General features: G+C 39.0%; 1 protein-coding gene across 6 annotated transcripts in view; it reads right to left on the reverse strand.

Annotated features, from left to right (window-relative positions):
• Positions 1 to 1635: 1635 nt before the first annotated feature.
• The window catches only part of ssx2ipa (synovial sarcoma, X breakpoint 2 interacting protein a), a 31972-nt gene continuing 13077 nt past the window's right edge, over positions 1636 to 20530 (reverse strand). For 2 of the 6 annotated variants that reach the window (XR_014207057.1, XR_014207059.1), the window contains 10 exons: positions 18205 to 18340; positions 14415 to 14490; positions 14153 to 14333; positions 12623 to 12770; positions 7837 to 7973; positions 6700 to 6873; positions 5962 to 6079; positions 5640 to 5790; positions 2194 to 2618; positions 1637 to 2053 (listed from right to left, as the gene is read on the reverse strand). Coding sequence is in view for 1 of the 6 variants with exons in the window: in XM_082174243.1 (XP_082030369.1) it covers positions 2507 to 2618; positions 5640 to 5790; positions 5962 to 6079; positions 6700 to 6873; positions 7837 to 7973; positions 12623 to 12770; positions 14153 to 14333; positions 14415 to 14490; positions 18205 to 18340 (1233 nt within the window). In the remaining 5 variants the exon portion in view is untranslated. Of the gene's footprint in view, positions 2054 to 2177; positions 2619 to 5639; positions 5791 to 5961; positions 6080 to 6699; positions 6874 to 7836; positions 7974 to 12622; positions 12771 to 14152; positions 14334 to 14414; positions 14491 to 18204; positions 18341 to 20530 lie in introns of those variants that run through there. The other 4 variants (XR_014207056.1, XR_014207058.1, XR_014207060.1 and 1 more) reach the window with 4 other exon arrangements.

Consider the following 20530-nt stretch of genomic DNA (forward strand, 5'->3'; position numbering starts at 1 on the left):
GGCTGCATTCACACTGCACGGTTTAAGTGACCCAATTCCCACTTTTTCCTCCAATGTGGCACAGACCGGATATGGCCCATGAACGTGTAAGCAAGAAATTAGCTGTGTACCAATTGAGGCTGCACAAAGGACACAAAGGTAAATGGATATTGGTGGAATTTGGTCCAGCCTATGGAGGATTGCTATTGTTGTGACAGCTGATGAGCGCCAGTAACGTTTGTTCTAGAAAGTTCAATTCAACTGTCTGAACAAAAAACAAGGTTTGTTTATCTTGGTCCATTTATGGTATGGAAGCTTGTTTCCGCCACACAATAAAACATTTTAAAAGATAATTGCGACTTTTTATCTCACAATTGCGAGTTTACATCTCGCAATTCTGACTTTATATCTCGCAATTCTGACTTTATATCTCGCAATTCTGAGAAATAAAGTCGCAATTGCGTGAAAAAGTTGCAATTGCGTCTTATAAAATCAGAATTCTGACTTTTTTTTCTCGCAATTGCAACTTTATATCACGCAATTCTGACTTTATAACACATAATTGCGAGTTTATATCTCACAATTCTTACATCTTTTCTCAGAATTGTAAGATATAAAGTCCAATTCTAAGAAAAAAAAAAAAGACTTTTTTTTTTTTTTACACCTCAGAATAGTTTATATCTCACAATTCTGACTTTATAACACGCAATTGTGACTTTATATCATGCAATCCTGACTTTATATCATGCAATCCTGACTTTATATCATGTAATTGCGACTTTATATGTAATTCTGAGATAAAAAGTCAGAATTGTGAGATTAAAAAGTCGCAATTACCTTTTTTATTTTTCACTCTGTGGCGGAAACAAGCTTCCACACATAAGAATATAATCTCTAGAAATTCTATAAAATTGCATTTTAGTAAGACAAATAATTTTTTTTTTTTTTTACATTTGGATCACTAGATCTTAGAGTTGAAACCCAATACTTCCTAAAAGTGTATACTGGCATTTTCTCTAAAAGAAAAAAAAAAATGCTGTCATCATCAGCTCTCAATGAATCTTGGGATAGTCTGCTCTGTAAAGCATCCACTCCTTCTGTCCTTCTTGGCCCAGGAAACAAAGGATGCATTTGTAGGCTGCATTTAAAGGAGCCTTTGAATCGGGCCAGTCTTCATCACGCCACTGTGACGCACTCGGCCTGGGAATGCAGCCTTCGAAGGACGCAGCCTCTGAGTTTGGACACAGCTATGGTTTATGTTATGCTTCTCCTAGCAACACGGCACATGCTCCTGCAGGAGTTGTTCACTTAGGCCCTGTCTACATCTGGTATGAAGATGCATTTTGGTTGATCCGATCACAAGACGATGAGAGAGACACATTCCTGCTTACATCTTTTGTTTTAATCCGTCTCTTTTATCATGACCTGTTACCATTGACAAAGTCATTAGTGTTTTAAAATCTGATTGTAAAAGTTGTGGTGAATTTCAGCATTTAACCATTTTGACCAGTTGTTGACAGGATTGTGAAAAGTGAGCGTTGTACACCTGCATGAAGGCAGATCTGAGTGTGATTGGCTCGACTGCAGGGTCGTATTGTAAGACCAGTAACATGCATTAAGAAAAACAACAGTCAAGATCCATTTCACGGCAACTTTAAAAACACAAAGATCTTTTTTTTTTTTTTTTATCTCTTTCAAACTTTATTGCATTGAAGTGAAGAAATCAGTCTTCAAGTGTGTAAACATGGATTCTAAAAGTATTTTAAACTCTACCAAAGACATTCTTGATTTTCTCAATATAAATATTCAACATTCAAGTGGAAAAAATTTAACTAAAAACCCATTTCATGTTTTGCATTAAAAGAGATGCAATTAATGCATAGTACGTAACATCACTCAATCATGATAAAAGTACAAAACTGAGCAATTCTAACATGTGAAATCCAGCCCAAGACGAGATTGTTTTAGCAACAATATAATGGCAAATCAATATCCACTTATATTCATATTTAAAAGCTACATTAAACATTGCTCCTCTTAAAAGTGCTTTATGAACTAATGCGACATTCACAGCCTACACACACACACACACACACACACACACACACACACACACACACACACACACACACACACACACACACACACACACACACACACACACACACACACACACACACACACACACACACACACACACACACACACACACACACACACACACACACACACACACACACACACACACACACACACACACACACAGTTGTGTTCTTAAATTATTCTTGTTATTTCTACAATACAAAAAAACACATTGGCCACTTTACATGTTTGTCATGATGAGATTCAGAAGTGGAAAATGATTGTCTCGGAGATCAATTTGATCCAGCTAAGCACACCGTGTTTTATTGAGCCCTAAAGCACATCAGAGGAGCAGCAGGTGATGTGGATGAGAGGATGACCCCTGTGACGCTGGGCATGAGCAGTGGAGTGTGTTCTTCAGTAGTGTAACACTGACGTACCGTCATCAGATGGGGCTGTTCTCATCTCGGACCAGTGAGATGACGCTGCAGTCTGTAGAGCAACTGCGCAGACGTGACTTGCTCAACATCTCGGCGCTCGGACACTTCCCGTGGCCTCTGCGTGCGGGACACAGAACACACATGTGGAGTTACAGTGGATACTGGTTCACCCAGACAACACTTCAACACCCTCCTATATTCTCCAAAGCCATCATTTGGTCCTGTCCCAGTTCGCACACTTGAGAGCATTTGTGTGTGAGTGTCTCGGGTCTGAAAACACCAAAGCTCAGTGCTCTTAACACACACACACACACACACACACACACTCTCTCTAATACCACTTCAGAACGGTATTTGAAGCCAAGCGTATCCCATCATTCTTCATGTTCAGGAACTCCTGTGCCTCCAACACAGTATTTCAAGGACATCTTTCTAGTGTGCATTAAAGTGTTTGTTTTAACATATCATTTATTTGTAAGATGTAGTGTTGCAGAGATGTGTATTTTGTAGGGCTGTGCAACGATTAATTGTATCCAAAATACAAGTTTGTGTTTACATAATATAAGTGTGTGTACTGTGTAGAGTAGTTTTGTATATATATATATATATATATATATATAAATGCACACACGCATGTACATATTTAAGAAATATTTGCATTTATATATGCAAACTAACTCTACACAGTACACACACTTATATTATGTAAACACAAACGTGTATTTTGGATGTGATTGACCACTGCACAGCCCTAGTGTGCACCATAACTAAACTGAGTTGTAACATTAGATCTACTGAACACGTCCAGAAGTTTATTTGAACTTCATCAGCGTTTTAAGTTGCCAGTCAGCGACCGCATTTTTGATCATATTCACAAAACGTATGGCCTTCAGAATACTTTATGAATATGCAAACAGTGAACATCAAGAGAAAGAACAGAGCCTCTGCTTTTAAACACAAAAACATTTTAGTCTAGCTTCAGTCATTGGTTTTTAAATCAACACTTCAAAGTTTCATAAAAAAATGAAACCAAAAAAACACACTTGAGTGCAAAGTATTGATCAAAATGTCTACAATAAAGCTCTGTAAAACACAATAAGTGTGTCCTGTGATGGATTTTAAAAAATCAAATAATAAACTAAACTAATCATAATTCTACCATCACTGCTCCTACAGGCCTAACAGTCCAACACCTGAAGAGCAAACTATACTCTGTTGATGTGTGGAAACCAGTGGAAACTTTGAGATGCTGGCTAGACAATATCAGAAATATAATAGTCTATTATTGTCTAATGACATATTGAGTGATCAAGTAAACTTCTAACCTCTTGCATTTTTTTTATGATTTTGGCCTTGTTTACACTGCCAGTGAAATGTGACCAAATTCCGATCTTTTGCTCATGTGACACAGATGGGATGTGTTCTATGACCGTGTAAACAGGAACAAAACGCACGCATTCGGATATTTCCAGATCGGGTTCAGGCCTCATTCATATGTGGAAATAAATCAGATATTTGCCAATGCGACTGTCATGTAAACAGGCGGATCAGATTTTCTGAGGCATTAGGTGACGTCTCCACGGTTTGATGACGAGAGAAACCCCGATGCGCTTCTGCAAGGGACGGATGACCCGTCGAAACGTTGTGTCGTCGTAGGAGAGGAATGTGGACACACGTAGACACAACATATCAAAGGTTGGCTTGCTCATCCTAACATTTCGGACCGACTGAATTTAACCCTTTAAGCATGCGCAATGTTTCAGATAGTATGGCAAGTGTAAACACATGAATCGGATATGGGTCACAGTTGAAAGAACGTGTAAACGGATGGTAAAAAAAAAAAAAAAAAAACAGATATAGGCAACAAATCAGAATTGGGCATCAAGACCTGCAGTGTAAACGAGGCCTTAGAGATCTAAAGCTGCTCGAACAGTAACAGAGGGCGAAGTGGGGGCTTGTTTTGCACAGATTGAACCAATCATATTGAAGGAAAATGATCATGAGTAACAGGTGATATTCTCACTGCTGTATAGCTATCCTCTATAAACCTGATGTCGTCTTCTCTCTGGGAGAGACTCTCTGAGAATGAGAACTCTCCCGGCCGTGATTACATCATCTGTCTGGTTAATGCTGCGCAGCAAGTTAGGTAGTGGAGCAAGTTAACAGATCAGTAAGACACTAAAGACCTTATTCCCGAGAGATCGAGTCGAACGTCATCTCGCTCCTTTTGACTCAGTGTGAGACTCTTACGCCGGTTTCACACTGCACGCGTTAGCAGAGCGTATTTTTTTCTGCGCCCATGTTAACAGATTAACGCCCATGTTAGCAGGAGCAGAGCAGGAGCAGAGCAGGAGCAGAGCAGGAGCAGAGCAGGAGCAGAGCAGGAGCAGAGCAGGAGCAGAGCAGGAGCAGAGCAGGAGCAGCAGTGCCGCGATCGTTTCGGCGCCGAGTCTATTTTTGCTGCGCTGCTTACGCTGAATTAAAGTGACAATGCATTGATCATGGCCAAAATACACCGCAGTTTTAACCAAAAAGTGCATTGATGATAGCAATTTAAAAAGAAAACAAATGTCCAAAAACAAACTTGTTGCCCGAACAATAAAAACAAAGATGAACCAAAAGTTATATAAATGAAATGATTAATAAAATAAGCTTCTTGACAAGTCTTTTCTCTTAAATGTATTTGAAAACGAAATAAAGCAATGCCAACTTACCCATTATAGAGTACTCTGTCTGTACACAACCCGCGGTTCAGCCGCGCGTGACAAACGCTGCCAGTGTGAAAGCAACACGCGCGTGTCCTGCTCCTGCTCACCATACACACTGCTCCTGCGCTGCTTACGATCTGCTAACGCGTGCAGTGTGAAACCGGCGTTAGATGCCGTCAGGCAACTATAATTCTTAGGCATTTTATGCGGTCAGAAAAGCTACTCTTAGGAGTCAACCAACGCCAGTCACTGGAGTGTAATTTAGCAGGTGTCAGGGACACTTGGTTCAACTGAAGTCAGGTTCTACCACAGTCCCACTGGGTAAACAAAAGTTCTACACACACTTGGGGTTTTCATGACCTCTTGAACACCTTACAGAAGTGAATTTTGCACAATAGGTGCCGTTTAAAGCTCCCGGGCACACGAGTACCTGCTCTCTGGAAAGAGGTGTAGTGTGCGGTACAGGTCAGCAGTGGAGGGCATCTTCACCGGCACAGATTTAGGGGTGGAGAACGCGCTGTAGGACAGGGACTTGGTCTGGAGGGGTGGAGTGGACTGCAGTTTGGCCTCAGGTTCAGCACCTAAACACATGTGGATTCAAGATGATGCTAAATGAATGAACTTCAGGAACGGTCTACAAAATGTAGGACGAGCTCCACAAGCAGAAAAGTGAAGCCATAGATTCAATCACAATCAATCAGTTGTTCACCTCGGAGGAAATAGTAGGAGGAATCGGGTCTCCAGATACTCACTGACTGATAAAGCACTGTGAGGTTCAGGCAACGCAGGTCTTTTACGGTCTACAAATGGAGTCATGTTCAGAAACTGGGTCTTCAGCCACGCAGCTCGATCCTCCTCGAACGATTTCCTCTAAACAGGGAACACACAACAAGTAGGTTAACCCTGCTTTGGCTAAAAACAGCAAGATGAAATGCAAAAAAGAGGACCTATTGTGCTTTTTTCCATGTTCAACCTCGTTATAATAATTAATGCGCAGAATAAAGGGGCGGGGCCTGGTTGAGTTAGTAGTGTGTTAAACTGGTGGTTATGGGAAGGGGCGGGACATTTCCCAAACACACTCGAAACACTCGACCAATCACAACACACTGCTCCAGCTGACCAATCAGAGCACAGTGTGCTTTTCAGGAGGAGGGGCTTCATAGAGACATGAACTAAACAGAGCGTTACTGACAGACTGGGAAGAGAGGAGCCGCAACAATGGAGAATATGAGGAAAATACATGGTTTTCATCACTATTACACAATAAAAGACAGAAGAAAATGACTGTTTTGGCAGGATTGGTCAATCGAAGTATTTAAACATTTAAAAAAGAAGGTCTTTTTTTTTTTATACAAATTTGAGTTCTGAAACGGTATGTTTTTAATAGCACAATGACCTCTGATCTGTCAAAAGATTAAGGAAAATTTGATTTCTCATTTCATGACTACTTTAATGTTTTACTGTAATAGTTAATGCCATCTATTCAGTACCTCGTGTCCCAGGCGAATAGCAGCTTCAGTGAAATTCCTCCTCTCTCGCTCAAAGTTTCTTTTCTGCTCGTTGAAGAGCCTCCATTCCTCTTTGAGCCGCTCCTTCTCCTCCAGCGTGTAGCAGTCATTCAGCAGAGCTGCGGTCTCCTCGTCACATGGCACGCTTAGCTGCTGCTGTAAACACACACCGCCATCGCAATCAACACATCCACACACACACACACCACCATCACAATCAACACACACACACACCGCCATCACAATCAACACATCCACACACACACACACCACCATCACAATCAACACACACACACACACACACACACACCGCCATCAGAACCAACACATCCACACATCTCAGACAAGAGCAAACACACAATGTGATCCATGTTTTGGCCCAATTTATGGTTGGGTCGGGTCTGATATTAGTAACCTCAGGTAATTTAAAATAAAAGTGCTTTTAGCGAATGACCCGAGAAGACCCGTATCATTTTAAAATATGCCAACTTTCCACTACTCGTTTCAGGTGTTAAACAATCGGGTCTAGCTGGGTTTGAAAAAATGCCTTTGGGTCTGAGTTGGGTCTAACTTTATCGAGTTGGGTTTTTCTTTGGGTAAGGGTGCACACCACTAATGTTAGCATTTGCAAACTCTGCGCACTAGTTCCCTCCAATGAAAGACGATAGAATTACACCGGCTCATGCCACAGCGCACAGAGCTGAAGTGTGGACTCATTTTGTGCTCCACTATAAAGAAACTAGGAAGGAGATCGAGAACAGTCAAAATAAACCATTCCAAAACTCAAATCTAAAGAGCTCAGTTAACATCCTGACGCCGTAAGATCGACGCTTAGATGAATATGCTATGTTACTAGGAAAACAGCAGTTCAGAAAGCATCTGATCAGAGCGATGTGGAGATGTTTGAACCAGCTTTACAATTCAGCACTCGTGTACAATTCACTCACACAAGTCGTGTTTATACTGCACTTTTACAGTATTAAATATGAAAACCAGTGTCATTGAGTCATGGAGTGGACTATGCACGTTCTGTTGTCAACTACCCCACTGTTCTGATTAAATAAGAAACTTTTTGCTCAGGTTTTATGCACTTTTATTAGTGTTTGATGTGTTGTTCACCTGCAGAAGCTGCTGCTGCACATGAATGAACTCTTTACACTGTTGCAGCTCCAGTCGTATCCGCTGCATCTCCTCCTCATGATCCTTCCTGGACATCAGCTCCTCGGCCTCACGCTCCTGACACGCCACCAGTGACACTGCACAACACACACAGAAGTATTCATCAAGACCCATTACTGAACAACTCACTCTAAAGAATGTTCAAGAACAAGAACAGCATTTAAAGTGACACTCCACTCATTTACTCTCCCTCATGCGTTCCCCCATGTATAAGACTTTCCTTCTTCAGATAAACGCAAACTAAGATTTTTAGGTAAATAATCCATCTCTGTGAGTCTATATAACACAAGTGAATGGGTGCCGCCCTGCTGACACTTGAAAAACCACAGACTGTGATAGTGACGGAGATCCACCCAATCACAGTTGATGAATCAATGTCTTCTGTTCACACAAGGAGTAAAGAGAAAAGCACAGAGCGCCGCCACTCCTCACACGAGCGTCACAACATCCTTATGAACATCTGTATGACAGTAGACCGGAAGCAGTGATTTATAGTTAAAAAAATTTATAAAAATTCTAACACACACCTATCGCTTGACTTCAGAAGATCACATCCACTGTGATTGTGTGGATGACCGTCACGAATGCTGTGTGTGGTTTTTCAAATGTGTCAACCAAGCGGCAGCCATTCAATAGCATATGAACTCGCAGCCGTATACTATGTAACTTTGTTCAAAAGTCATCAATCCTACATCAGTCCTTCTTCCAAACCATGTTTGTGTCTTACCCTGATTCACTATGGGAAGTCTACAAGTGTTTATGTTTTAGACCTCTCAGGATGGTTTTGGCAGGAACTACGTGTGTACAAGTGTACATGTGTCACTCGCCCGTGCACATCTTGTCATATCTGTAAATAGAGTAAAGTTGCTCCGGCTGCTCTGACACGTGTCTGGAGTGTGTGTGTGTGTGTGATGGGTAGGAGGTTTACGGGTAGGGTTAGTGTCTGTCTGTCTGTCTGTCTGTCTGTCTGTCTGTCTGTCTGTCTGTCTGTCTGTCTGTCTGTGCGAGTGTGAACAGAGGAGAGAATTCTGGAGAAAAGAGAACGAGACAGCTCATAATAAAACAAGAATCAACATCAGCTTGTCTTCAGGAGATGAGGGGTTTGAACTGTTATAAAAATGACGCGGATATGATGGTGTTTTATAACTCAACGGGAGAGGAAGTGTTTTATTGAACAGATAAACTGTCATATGTTGCTCTCTAACAGAGTTCACTGTAAAGCATTATCTGTTGTGAAGATCATCTTATGTTAGTTGTGCTGGAGTTTATTCTCAAGGAAGTCCAGTGTCTATTAATGGGTAAAGATACAATAACATCTTCAGCTTGAGATCCTTTCATCTAAACTGGTCATATCTCTGAAGCCTAGAAGTGAATGATTTATGAGCAGCAAGATAAGCATATTCATCTGCAGTCACACAGAGCCCAAGCACAGCCAGAACAACCTTCTTATGTAAAATACATGCAGTTTTGCTTTTAAACCACTAGAGCAGGGGTATTCAATTAAAGTTTCAAGAGGTCCGGTCTCTATATTTCCTTCCCAGCGGAGGTCCGGATAATACTTTTTGGAACATTTATACATTTCAATCTAGGCAGCCGTAGTACTTTGTAAAAAAAACACACACACTAAACACTCAAAATAGTCATTAAAGATGAGAATCTTGGGCTAAAACAATGATGTCTAAGAATCTTTACCAAAACTTTATCCCAAAAAAGTAAATATTTCTTCCAACTGGATATGAATATAAACAGGTTCGATCAGATGTTTTAATAGGCTATTTTTCTATTTTACATTTAGACACCTCTGTGTTTGGCCCACAGAAGGCCCTGGGACTGAGGTGCAGGTTAACCTCTTAAGAACAGTAAGGACGACCACTTTTACAATTTTCTCAAAGCAATAAACTACTAAAAACAAACAATGCACATAATCTAATAATCAAAACTCTCATCATGAGGACAAAACAAAGTTAAATAGTAATTTAAAAGTTGTTTTGTCTTTCCTTGCCATCTCTAAATAATTTTCCAAATTCGAACATATTTTATAATGAAATGCTCTTTATATGCGGATTAATAATGATAAATGTATGGAAACCCCCACACATCTAAAAGACGCCACATATGAAGTGTTCTCACACCTGGTTTAGTTGAAGGGTCAGAGTCATCTGTATGATAGACACAGATAACTGTATCAGCTGCATTCTCCTTTTCTGCAGTGTTTTAGTGAAAGTGTTGCTGCTGTTGTTATTAAAATAACCACATCATACGCAGCTCTTATAATGGAGCTTTATGGTTTATAGCGAGGGGGAGAGAGAAGCAACATGCAGAGCGGCGAGGGCTTGAACAAAGCACTTTTAGCTCTAGATCAAATATTGTACAGGATTTGAAATCGCCCTGTCCGTGACGTCATGACGTTCCTCTACACGTCCTTTAACATGCGTGTGTAAATCAAGGAGGTGTGCTCTTAACAACACCAATCACAAGAGTCACACTCCTGGGCCCGTATTCATAAAGATTCTAAGAATCCTCTCAGAAGACTCTTAATTTAGCTTAAAAACTTTTACGTAGGAGTCTTGGCTTAAGAGCGATTCGGGACCGATCTGAGAGCAACTCTGAGTAAGGAAAAGACAAAAACTTTCATCTTAGTAAGGAGGCGGGGTTGACCCCGTTGCTATGTATGACACAATCTTTTGACGACTGTGATTGGTTGGTTGTCCAAGAAGGGGAAAAAAAAGTGATTTTAAGTATAGGGTCTATTCTAAGCCTTCACTTTGAAATTACATACGTAATTTTTCCTATTTGACCGTTCTCACCACACACACACACACACACACACACACACACACACATTATATATGTGTATATAAATCCTTTTTTATTTTATTTACCATGCTGTTAATTTCCTATAAGGTATTTGCTTGGCTTAGAATGATAAAAATGGTTCCACTCCAATTACACTGATTGCTGGCATGTCTATTTAAGTGGTGGTTTGAATGTTGGTTTTAATGTATCAAACATGGAATTTTCCCAGTTGCCAAATATCGTAATGTAGTGATTACTTTCATTTCTGGTGCTATGGCATATGTGCTGTGTCGGAGATATTAGCGTGTCTCTAATAAGATCTGTCACAAACATGATCCCTGCACGATCTAATCTATAGTGTCTTATTAACTCACTGTTATTCATTGTCTGCAACACATTTCTTCTCCCTCTTCATCTTTCTGCCATGTTCTCCTCTGCTAAAGAAACTCTTAAGCCTCTTAAAAGTCCTCGTCCGTGCTCCTAACACATTTGACCTTAAGACCTCTTTTAAGGGTTAAGATGCTTTCTGAATTACTCTTTTCTTTACTAGGATTTTTTCTTTAATTTTAAGAGTAAACGCCCACATTTCTAAGAATTTTCTTAGACTTTTGTCACTAGGAGCTACTCTTTGCATTAAGATTCTTTATGAATACGGGCCCTTGTTGTATTCATAAATCACAAGTTGTAGACAAACTGCACCTCGGAAAACTGGGAATCTCCTTCAAAAAAAAAAAAAAAAAAATCACTATTAAAAATGTCTGGGCCCGTATTCATAAAGAATCTTAATGCAAAGAGTAGCTCCTAGTGACAAAAGTCTAAGAAAATTCTTAGAAATGTGGGCGTTTACTCTTAAAATTAAAGAAAAAATCCTAGTAAAGAAAAAAGTAATTCAGAAAGCATCTTAACCCTTAAAAGAGGTCTTAAGGTCAAATGTGTTAGGAGCACGGACGAGGACTTTTAAGAGGCTTAAGAGTTTCTTTAGCAGAGGAGAAAATGGCAGAAAGACGAAGAGGGAGAAGAAATGTGTTGCAGACAATGAATAACAGTGAGTTAATAAGACGCTATAGATTAGATCGTGCAGGGATCATGTTTGTGACTGATCTTATTAGAGACACGCTAACATCTCCAACACAGCACAGAAATGCCATAGCGCCAGAAATGAAAGTAATCACTACATTACGATATTTGGCAACTGGGAAAATTCCATGTTTGATACATTAAAACCAACATTCAAACCAACATTAAAACCACCACTTAAATAGACATGCCAGCAATCAGTGTAATTGGCTTAGAATGATAAAAATTGTTCCCTCTTTCCAATCAAATACCTTATAGGAAATTAACTGCATGGTAAATAAAAATATATATAATGTATAATGTGTGTGTGAGAACGGTCAAATAGGAAAAAAATACGCATGTAATTTCAAAGTGAAGGCTTAAAATCACTTTTTTTTTTTTCTTCTTGGACAACCAACCAATCACAGTCTTCAAAAGATTGTGTCATACATAGCAACGGGGTCAACCCCGCCTCCTTACTAAGATGAAAGTTTTTGTCTTTTCCTTACTCAGAGTTGCTCTCAGATCGGTCCCGAATCGCTTTTAAGCTAAGACTCCTACGTAAAAGTTTTTAAGCTAAATTAAGAGTTTTCTTAGAGGATTCTTAGAATCTTTATGAATACGGGCCCTGAAGTTTATTTCCAATGACACGCCTGAGCAACTGAACAATGCTTTTGTGTGTTCGTCTGATTCACAGCATGGTGCCGTTTTTATTTAAAAGTACCTAGTGTTGAAAACTACGTCAGGGCAAGTATTTTGTCCTCAGAGGCGATCGCTGTGGTTGCACATGTTAATCTGACTCCGGCTCAAACACACATGACTCTATTGCTGTGTCCTAAACTGGCCAGAGAATGAAAGCAGGAGTCGTGTGTACCTTGGCTGTCCAGTCTCTCCATGTGGCTCTTGAGCTTCCTCCACTGCAGGCGGATGCTGTTGGTGAGCTGCTCACGCGCCTGTTCACACGACTGCTCTAGTGTCTCTCGACTGGAGTCAGCAGTGTCCTCCTCGCCCTCAGACACAGCCTGAGGACACACACACACACACACACACACACGGACGGACACACACACGGACGGACACACACACGGACGGACGGACACACACACGGACGGACACACACGGACGGACACACACGGACGGACACACACGGACGGACACACACACACAGGCCATCACTCACCTGCATGCCCTTACAAAACAAGACTTTTTTTCACAACACCTGAAAAGTTCATTTGCCTCCATTTTACAGTTCATAAAATATATATATATATATATATATATATATATATATATATATATATATATATATATATATATATATATATATATATATATATATATATATATATGTATATATATATATAAAATAATGATTATTTATTTATTTATTTAAATATATTAAATACTTTAAACAATGCATTATTTACTTTTATCTTGCCAATAGTAGACAGTAGTTTAATGTACAAAAGTAGTCTGCCTTTTGTCTTTAAGCATCGTTTTTAAAGTTGTTCCAGTGGTGGAAAAAAATCTGTAGTATAACGAGCATTGATGAATTTTGTTTCATAATGTCTTATATTTCAGTCCTTCCAGAAAAATGCTGAGTTTTTTTGTGATTGTTGCGGGCAAAAATCCTTGATTATGCGGCACGTTTTCTTAAAAAATGCGATGGAATATGCGGATATTTATGCAATTTTATGCGATGAAATTGCGGGAACTTGCAAAAACTGCGGTTTGATGAAAAAGAGAAAAAAAAAAGTGATTCCCATCCCCAACACCCTGTTCACACTACAGCTACTACCTTAATGTAAAGAGTCATTTCTTATTACTTCATATGATATAATACATCACAGAAAGGGCTGGGAATATTTAAGTTCTCATCTTGTTTTATTTCAGACCTTAATGAACACATGGCTCAAACTTACAAAACATTGATGAGTCAAACAAGTTCTGTAGCTTTACAAAAGGAATATGCTACAACTTCTGAAAAAATGAATAAATAAAATATAAAAATATAAAATGTGTGCTTCCTGTTTTACAGAGGTAACATAAACTTACATACTACTAATATACTTACAACTGTAATAACGTCACTTCATAACGTTCCCATGGCAACAGGGGGAAATGGCTGCTCGTGTGAAGTAAACGCAACATTTTCCAACTTTCTGCCAAGATATGTGTGACTTTTTTGCAACGAAAATAAGGGGATTATGAAATCATGCACGGCCCGCATATTTTGCGCGCGGAAATCTGCAATTTATGCGGCGAAAGTGCGGCGTATTTGAAAGAAAATGCGGCCCCTGCATAAATATGCGGACTTTGGCTGATTATGCATTGAATTATGCGATCACATAATGGCGTTTTTCTGGAGGGACTGTTGACAGACTGTTTGCAGCTGAGCTCAGACCTGCTCTAGGCTGTCCTCCGCCGGCTCCGCTTCGACGCAGTGTCTCTTGGGACTCAGGATGGCCATCATGTCCTTCTTCATGTGCTGCAACACTTTCTTGAGCTCAGAGTTCTCCAGCATCAGAGATCTCTGGCGCACCTCATAATCACTCAGCAGAGACCTGTACATCTCACCCTCGTGTCTAACAACACAACAGCAAACGCTCACATGTCTGCAGTGTAAGAGATGACACTGGTGACACACACACACACGTGAGCGTTACCTGGCCTCCATCTTGCCCGTCTTCCAAAGGCCTCTCTTGCCATCGGACCTTCCCACATAGTTGGACACTTCAATGGCTGAACACATATGAGGACAGAAGAGAGAGAGATGTTATAACCTTGCAGGCACTGTTCAAATCTTTCTGGATATTGTAGATTACTTCGCTTAATTTGTTTAATTGTAGGTACTTATTGTGTTGATGTTGTGTTGTCTAACACTTGTGCTGCTATTGAGGTGGATGCGGGTCAGGACAGGTTAGGGGGTACGGGTAGATTTAAGGGTGGGTTAAAAGGGAAGGTCAACAGTGTCATTATAGCTGGATTTTACAAGCAGGTCATTTATATTTTACTTCTAATATTATAAACATGTATGTACACAAGTGCATCATATCAAATTATTAATTTAAATGTTAGTACAGAAGAGTTAAAGACACCTAATATAAAGAGTGACTGAACTCTCAAAGCTGTAATTTCTTTCAACAAGCTAAATTGATAGATATATTATATAACTCATGGAATGTATACAGGCTCTGACATTTTTTATTTCTGATATACATTTAAAAAATGAAAAAAAAATCTAATAATCAACTTTTCCCCCCTCAAAAACACACTTTACTTCAGCATTTCTATGGGTGCAGATATTTTTTAAGCTTTCAAGTTCAAATGTTAACCTGAGGGATTAAGAGAAAAAACATGTTTCAATCAAGCAGCTCAAATATACAGAAAACAGGATTTCCATTTCCCATCATGCTTTGGGGCTGGATAGCGAGAGCAAATGTTGAAGTATAGTAATATTTTATGAATCTTTAGCCAGATGAGAAAATGGAGAGACTTGCTGTTCTATTATGTTATTTATAAGAGTTTCTGATATGGTTTTGTCAGAAGGTCTTCAAAAGTACCAGACCGCACCAACAGAACCACAACTTATACAGCATCACTCATACTAATAAGTGCCTTATTTATAGATTTGAGTCAGCTTTTAATACAATTTAGATTATCACCAGCATGTTTTTGAAAGAGGTTTCTTCTGCTCATCAAGGCTGCATTCATTTGATCAGAAATACAGTAAAAACAGTTATACTGTGAAATATTACAGTTTAAAATGTATGTGAATATATAATAGTGTAATTTATTCCTGTGATCAAAGCTGAATTTTCAGCATCATTACTCCAGTCTTCAGTGTCACATTACCCTTCAGAGATCATTCTAATATGATGATTTGATGCTCAAGAAACATTTATTATCGTTGTTGAAATCAGGGCTGCTTCATATTTGTGTGGAAACAGTGATACGTTTTATTTTTCAGAATTCTCTGAATAGAAAGTTCAAAAGAACAGCATTTATTTTAAACAGAAATCATTTGTAACATTATACTCTCACTGTCGATCAACTCAATGTGCCCTTGTTGTCAAAAAAATATGCTTTATGATAGGAGGAACTGCAATTATCAGCTGCCAGTTGTGTGGAGATAATAATGCCAATATTTTTCATTTATCTTGTAAATGTCCGTCTCTAAAGCCCAATGTATACTTCTGCGTCGAACTCCTGCCGTCAGCTGTGTGTAGCACACGTACCCTTCGCCATACCCTGACATGCACCTCTCCAAAAACATAACAATGCATCAATTATACGCGGACACAAGCGCTGTGATTGGTCTGCTAGAGCCCCTCCCTCGGGTTTGTGTGTAATTGCACATCAATGTGGACGCGAGCAGAAGTATAAATGAAAACCAAAGCGTAGTCCACAGCGTAGAGGCTCCGGCGTAGGTCCGACACAGAAGTATAAATCAGCCTTTAGTGTGTCATTTCTGCACTACACGCATCACCCAACAGAATGGTGAAAATTATATTCAAATATTAAGGACAAAAGAAAATAGTCGCTAGTAACCCGAAGGTATGCAAGTATATTTTTCTGCCCAACAATAATTGAATCTCTGACTCAAATTAAATTCCCCTTTATTCCTCAAGGAGGCAATGTCTGATGCACTATGATGACGTGATGTTTCACTCATAATTACAGCAGGCAGAACACAAAACGTGAAATGGCTCAGCGATTGTAGAGCGAGTACTTAGCGTATGAAATATTAGTGCGGCGGTCACTTGATGGAGGATCTGGAGAAGCTGTCAGCGATCAAAATACTGATTTTGAAGAGAATATGTTTGAGATGGTGCATATGAGCCAGATGCTGAAGGTCCTGGGAAATGAGCTCTGACGAGGACAGTGATGATGGGAGAAAGCATCTGCTCAAAATTAACTCTTCCAAGTTACAAGAGGTAACAAAATAAGCTTTATTATATAATTTTTTTAATAGTTATTAAAATATCCAGAGATATGTTATCGCAACAGTTAGAGATCCATCTGTGTTAGATATAGATCCGGGGCACTAAAGACCAGGGCCCGTATTCATAAAGAATCTTAATGCAAAGAGTAGCTCCTAGTGACAAAATTCTAAGAAAATTCTTAGAAATGTGGGCGTTTACTCTTAAAATTAAAGAAAAAATCCTAGTAAAGAAAAGAGTAATTCAGAAAGCATCTTAACCCTTAAAAGAGGTCTTAAGGTCAAAATTGTTAGGAGCACGGACGAGGACTTTTAAGAGGCTTAAGAGTTTCTTTAGCAGAGGACAAAATGGCAGAAAGATGAAGAGGGAGAAGAAATGTGTTGAAGACAATGAATAACAGTGAGTTAATAAGACGCTATAGATTAGATCGTGCAGGGATCATGTTTGTGACTGATCTTATTAGAGACACGCTAACATCTCCGACACAGCACAGAAATGCCATAGCGCCAGAAATGAAAGTAATCACTACATTACGATATTTGGCAACTGGGAAAATTCCATGTTTGATACATTAAAACCAACATTCAAACCACCACTTAAATAGACATGCCAGCAATCAGTGTAACTGGAAAGAGTGGAACAATTTGTATCATTCTAAGCCAAGCAAATACCTTATAGGAAATTAACAGCATGGTAAATAAAAATAAAAAGGATTTATATACACATATATAATGTGAGTGTGTGTGTGTGTGTGAGAACGGTCAAATAGGAAAAATTACGTATGTAATTTCAAAGTGAAGGCTTAGAATAGACCCTATACTTAAAATCACTTTTTTTTTCCCTTCTTGGACAACCAACCAATCACAGTCGTCAAAAGATTGTGTCACACATAGCAACGGGGTCAACCCCGCCTCCTTACTAAGATGAAAGTTTTTGTCTTTTCCTTACTCAGAGTTGCTCTCAGATCGGTCCCGAATCGCTTTTAAGCCAAGACTCCTACGTAAAAGTTTTTAAGCTAAATTAAGAGTTTTCTGAGAGGATTCTTAGAATCTTTATGAATACGGGCCCAGAATATTTAATAAGGATTGGCAAAACATTCATGCATTTAAGTGATATATAAACTTTTAGGGGTTCCATGGGATCATTTTATGGATTTAGCTTGAAGTATTTATTTACTTTTTTTTATTTTTTTATCTGAATTAAACAGCTGGTAAACGTACTTTATCACTAGAAAAATTTAACTAACCCATTAAACATGAAGGAATTAAGCAATCATTAAGACATTTCTCTTTATATAGAACCTTTTTTGGCATTAAAAAGTAATGCCAAGTATTAAGTTTAAGTTGTTACTTTAGTTTGCGTAGTGCAAACAACTTAAACTTGAGCAGAAGTGCAGAAAAAGATAGAAAATGTGTGTGTAATATGTCCTCACGTTATTGCATAAAGTTCAAACTAAACTTGCATTATGTTTTTCTTTTCCAAATAAAAGGAGAATAACACAACAGGTGCTCACCGAGCTTCTTGTCTCTCTTGTCCACGAGCAGCTGGTTGAGCCGCTCCTTCAGTTTGGAGCACTCCCTCTCTTTCCGCTTGGCATCATGGTTGTACTGTGTGGCTCGACTAGAGATGATGCTCTGCAGTTTCTGCACCTGCAGAATATTAAACACACACAGTAGCAGTGAGGCGTGATTGTGTGTCTAACAGTTTTCAAACCAATGAACAAACCAACCAACAGACAAAAAACAAATAGCAGCAAAACTTACTTCACAAACTCACTTTATGAACACTCAACTAGAATATACCGTTACAGTAAACAACAGTTTTAAGTTGAAAAGCTGTGCCAGCATTTAAAGGGGACTAATATGCCCTTTTACGAAGTCTTGATTTTGTTTTTGGGGTGTACTAGAATGTTTTCATGCTTGACTGTACAAAACACATTTTTCACATATTTTACATTATTACGCTCCTCTCCCCAGTCTGGTTTAACACGCTGAATTCGATGAAGCCCCTGAAATATGAAATGTTCTGTGATTGGTTAGATGACCCAGTGTGTTTTAGTTGGCAGCGCTTAGCGTGTAAATTGTCCCACCCCTTCATAACCGCAAGTTCTTCTCTAGTGTAAATATATATAAGAATGGCGTCAATATAAAACCATTTTGTGTCTGATTCAGACCCTGACAATGTTAACGAACAAGAGGGTCGTGCAGAAAAGAGTTCATGCACAGACTTTACAAGCACGGATTTCAGAGTGGTACGTTTTTTGTAATTTTATTATACATTATAGATATGGTGTTATCCACCATTTAATCGTGATATTAGTCGGAAAACTATGGCAATGCTACGGTGGCCAAGAAGCGCAATATAAACACGCGAATCGACTTTCTCCTGCCGCAGTCTGCTGTACTTTCTGCATGTCTTGATTGACAGATGTCTCGTCCAATCAGCGGTCAGTATTCCATTCGCCACATATACCTACCTTTTCCATTTTGTCTGACTTGTCGTTGTGTTTTCTGACTTGCTATTTTGTTTCAGATTTGTTGTTGTGTTTTTTGATTTGTTATGTTTTCGAAATTGTTGTATTTTCTAACTTGTTAATTTATTTTTAGTCTTTCCATTGCCTTTATAATTTGTTATTTTGTTTTCGGAATTGTGATTTGTTTTGCACTTCTCGGCCACCGTACAATACTAACACTAATCGATTACAAAACCATGGTTAATTTTCCTACGGAGCGGTCTTACAAAAGCTACAGTAAACAAGCTGTTCTACATAAAATGTGCTAATAAACGTTGATGTTATAATGTTCAGGAACAGTTTCAAATAAATGTTAACCTCTCTGTGTTAACATTGAGTTGCATGTGTTGATATAGGACAGTTATCGTTTAATGACGTGGGTGTCGTCTCTCATCGTCTTGTCTTAGTCAGGGAAAGAAAGGTTGTCAACGAAAAATTTGTCAGTTTTCGTTAACGAAATTACCTTGGCTCTAATGCAGCTCAACCAGGCCTCCTTACTTTTTTGCGTATTCCGTGGGCAGAGATTATTTAAATGAGTAACATTATGACTTCATAAGATCTGGAAAAATCACGCTGTAGTCCAAACGAGCCGTTCGTTGTAGTTCTTGAAAAGTAGATTCTGTTAAATAAAATATCTCCCTTTGGAGTGGATTTTGAGCTTTGCAACCTTGCAGATCTTTTAAACGCTCGAACAGCAACACACTAACTAAAGTTATAAAAGTGAAAAAGCATAATAGGACCCCTTTAACTATTAATGATTCATTTAATAATAGAGACACAATGCAAAGAAATTTGAATGTTTTGCATCCCGTTTTCACCTATTTAGCACTGAACAGTAGGGAAGCTCGTTTCAGCCACAAAAAGAAAAGAAAAAAAGGTTAACTTATCTTGATATTTCCTCAGAATTGAGAGATACTTCATAACTCATGTGTTTACATCTCACAATGCGGAGGGGGGGGGGGGGGGGGGAAGAATTGTAAATCGCAATCGAATTCTGAGATAGATATATTACAGTTTTTCTCAGTTGCTAAAACACAATTTCTGAAGCCTTGCTCCATTTTCTGAAAACATTAAACACAACACCTCATCTTCAAGCACTATTCACAAAACCTCTGACTCCTCTCGCAAAATGAAACTTTCCGCCTCAAAACAGTTTTACCTGTGTTCAAAATCAAACACTGCTCTCAAATCAGACAAAGTGAACAAAATAATACATTATCAAGCAGTCAGAAAACAATACACCAAAAAACACATTGTTCGAAACATAGTTCTCGAAAGATATCTATGGGCTGATATTCTGTTTGTAGACTCACCCGTGACACCTTAC

This window comes from Leuciscus leuciscus (genome assembly GCF_965113295.1).
Source record: "Leuciscus leuciscus genome assembly, chromosome: 6".
NCBI classification, from domain to species: Eukaryota; Metazoa; Chordata; class Actinopteri; order Cypriniformes; family Leuciscidae; genus Leuciscus; species Leuciscus leuciscus.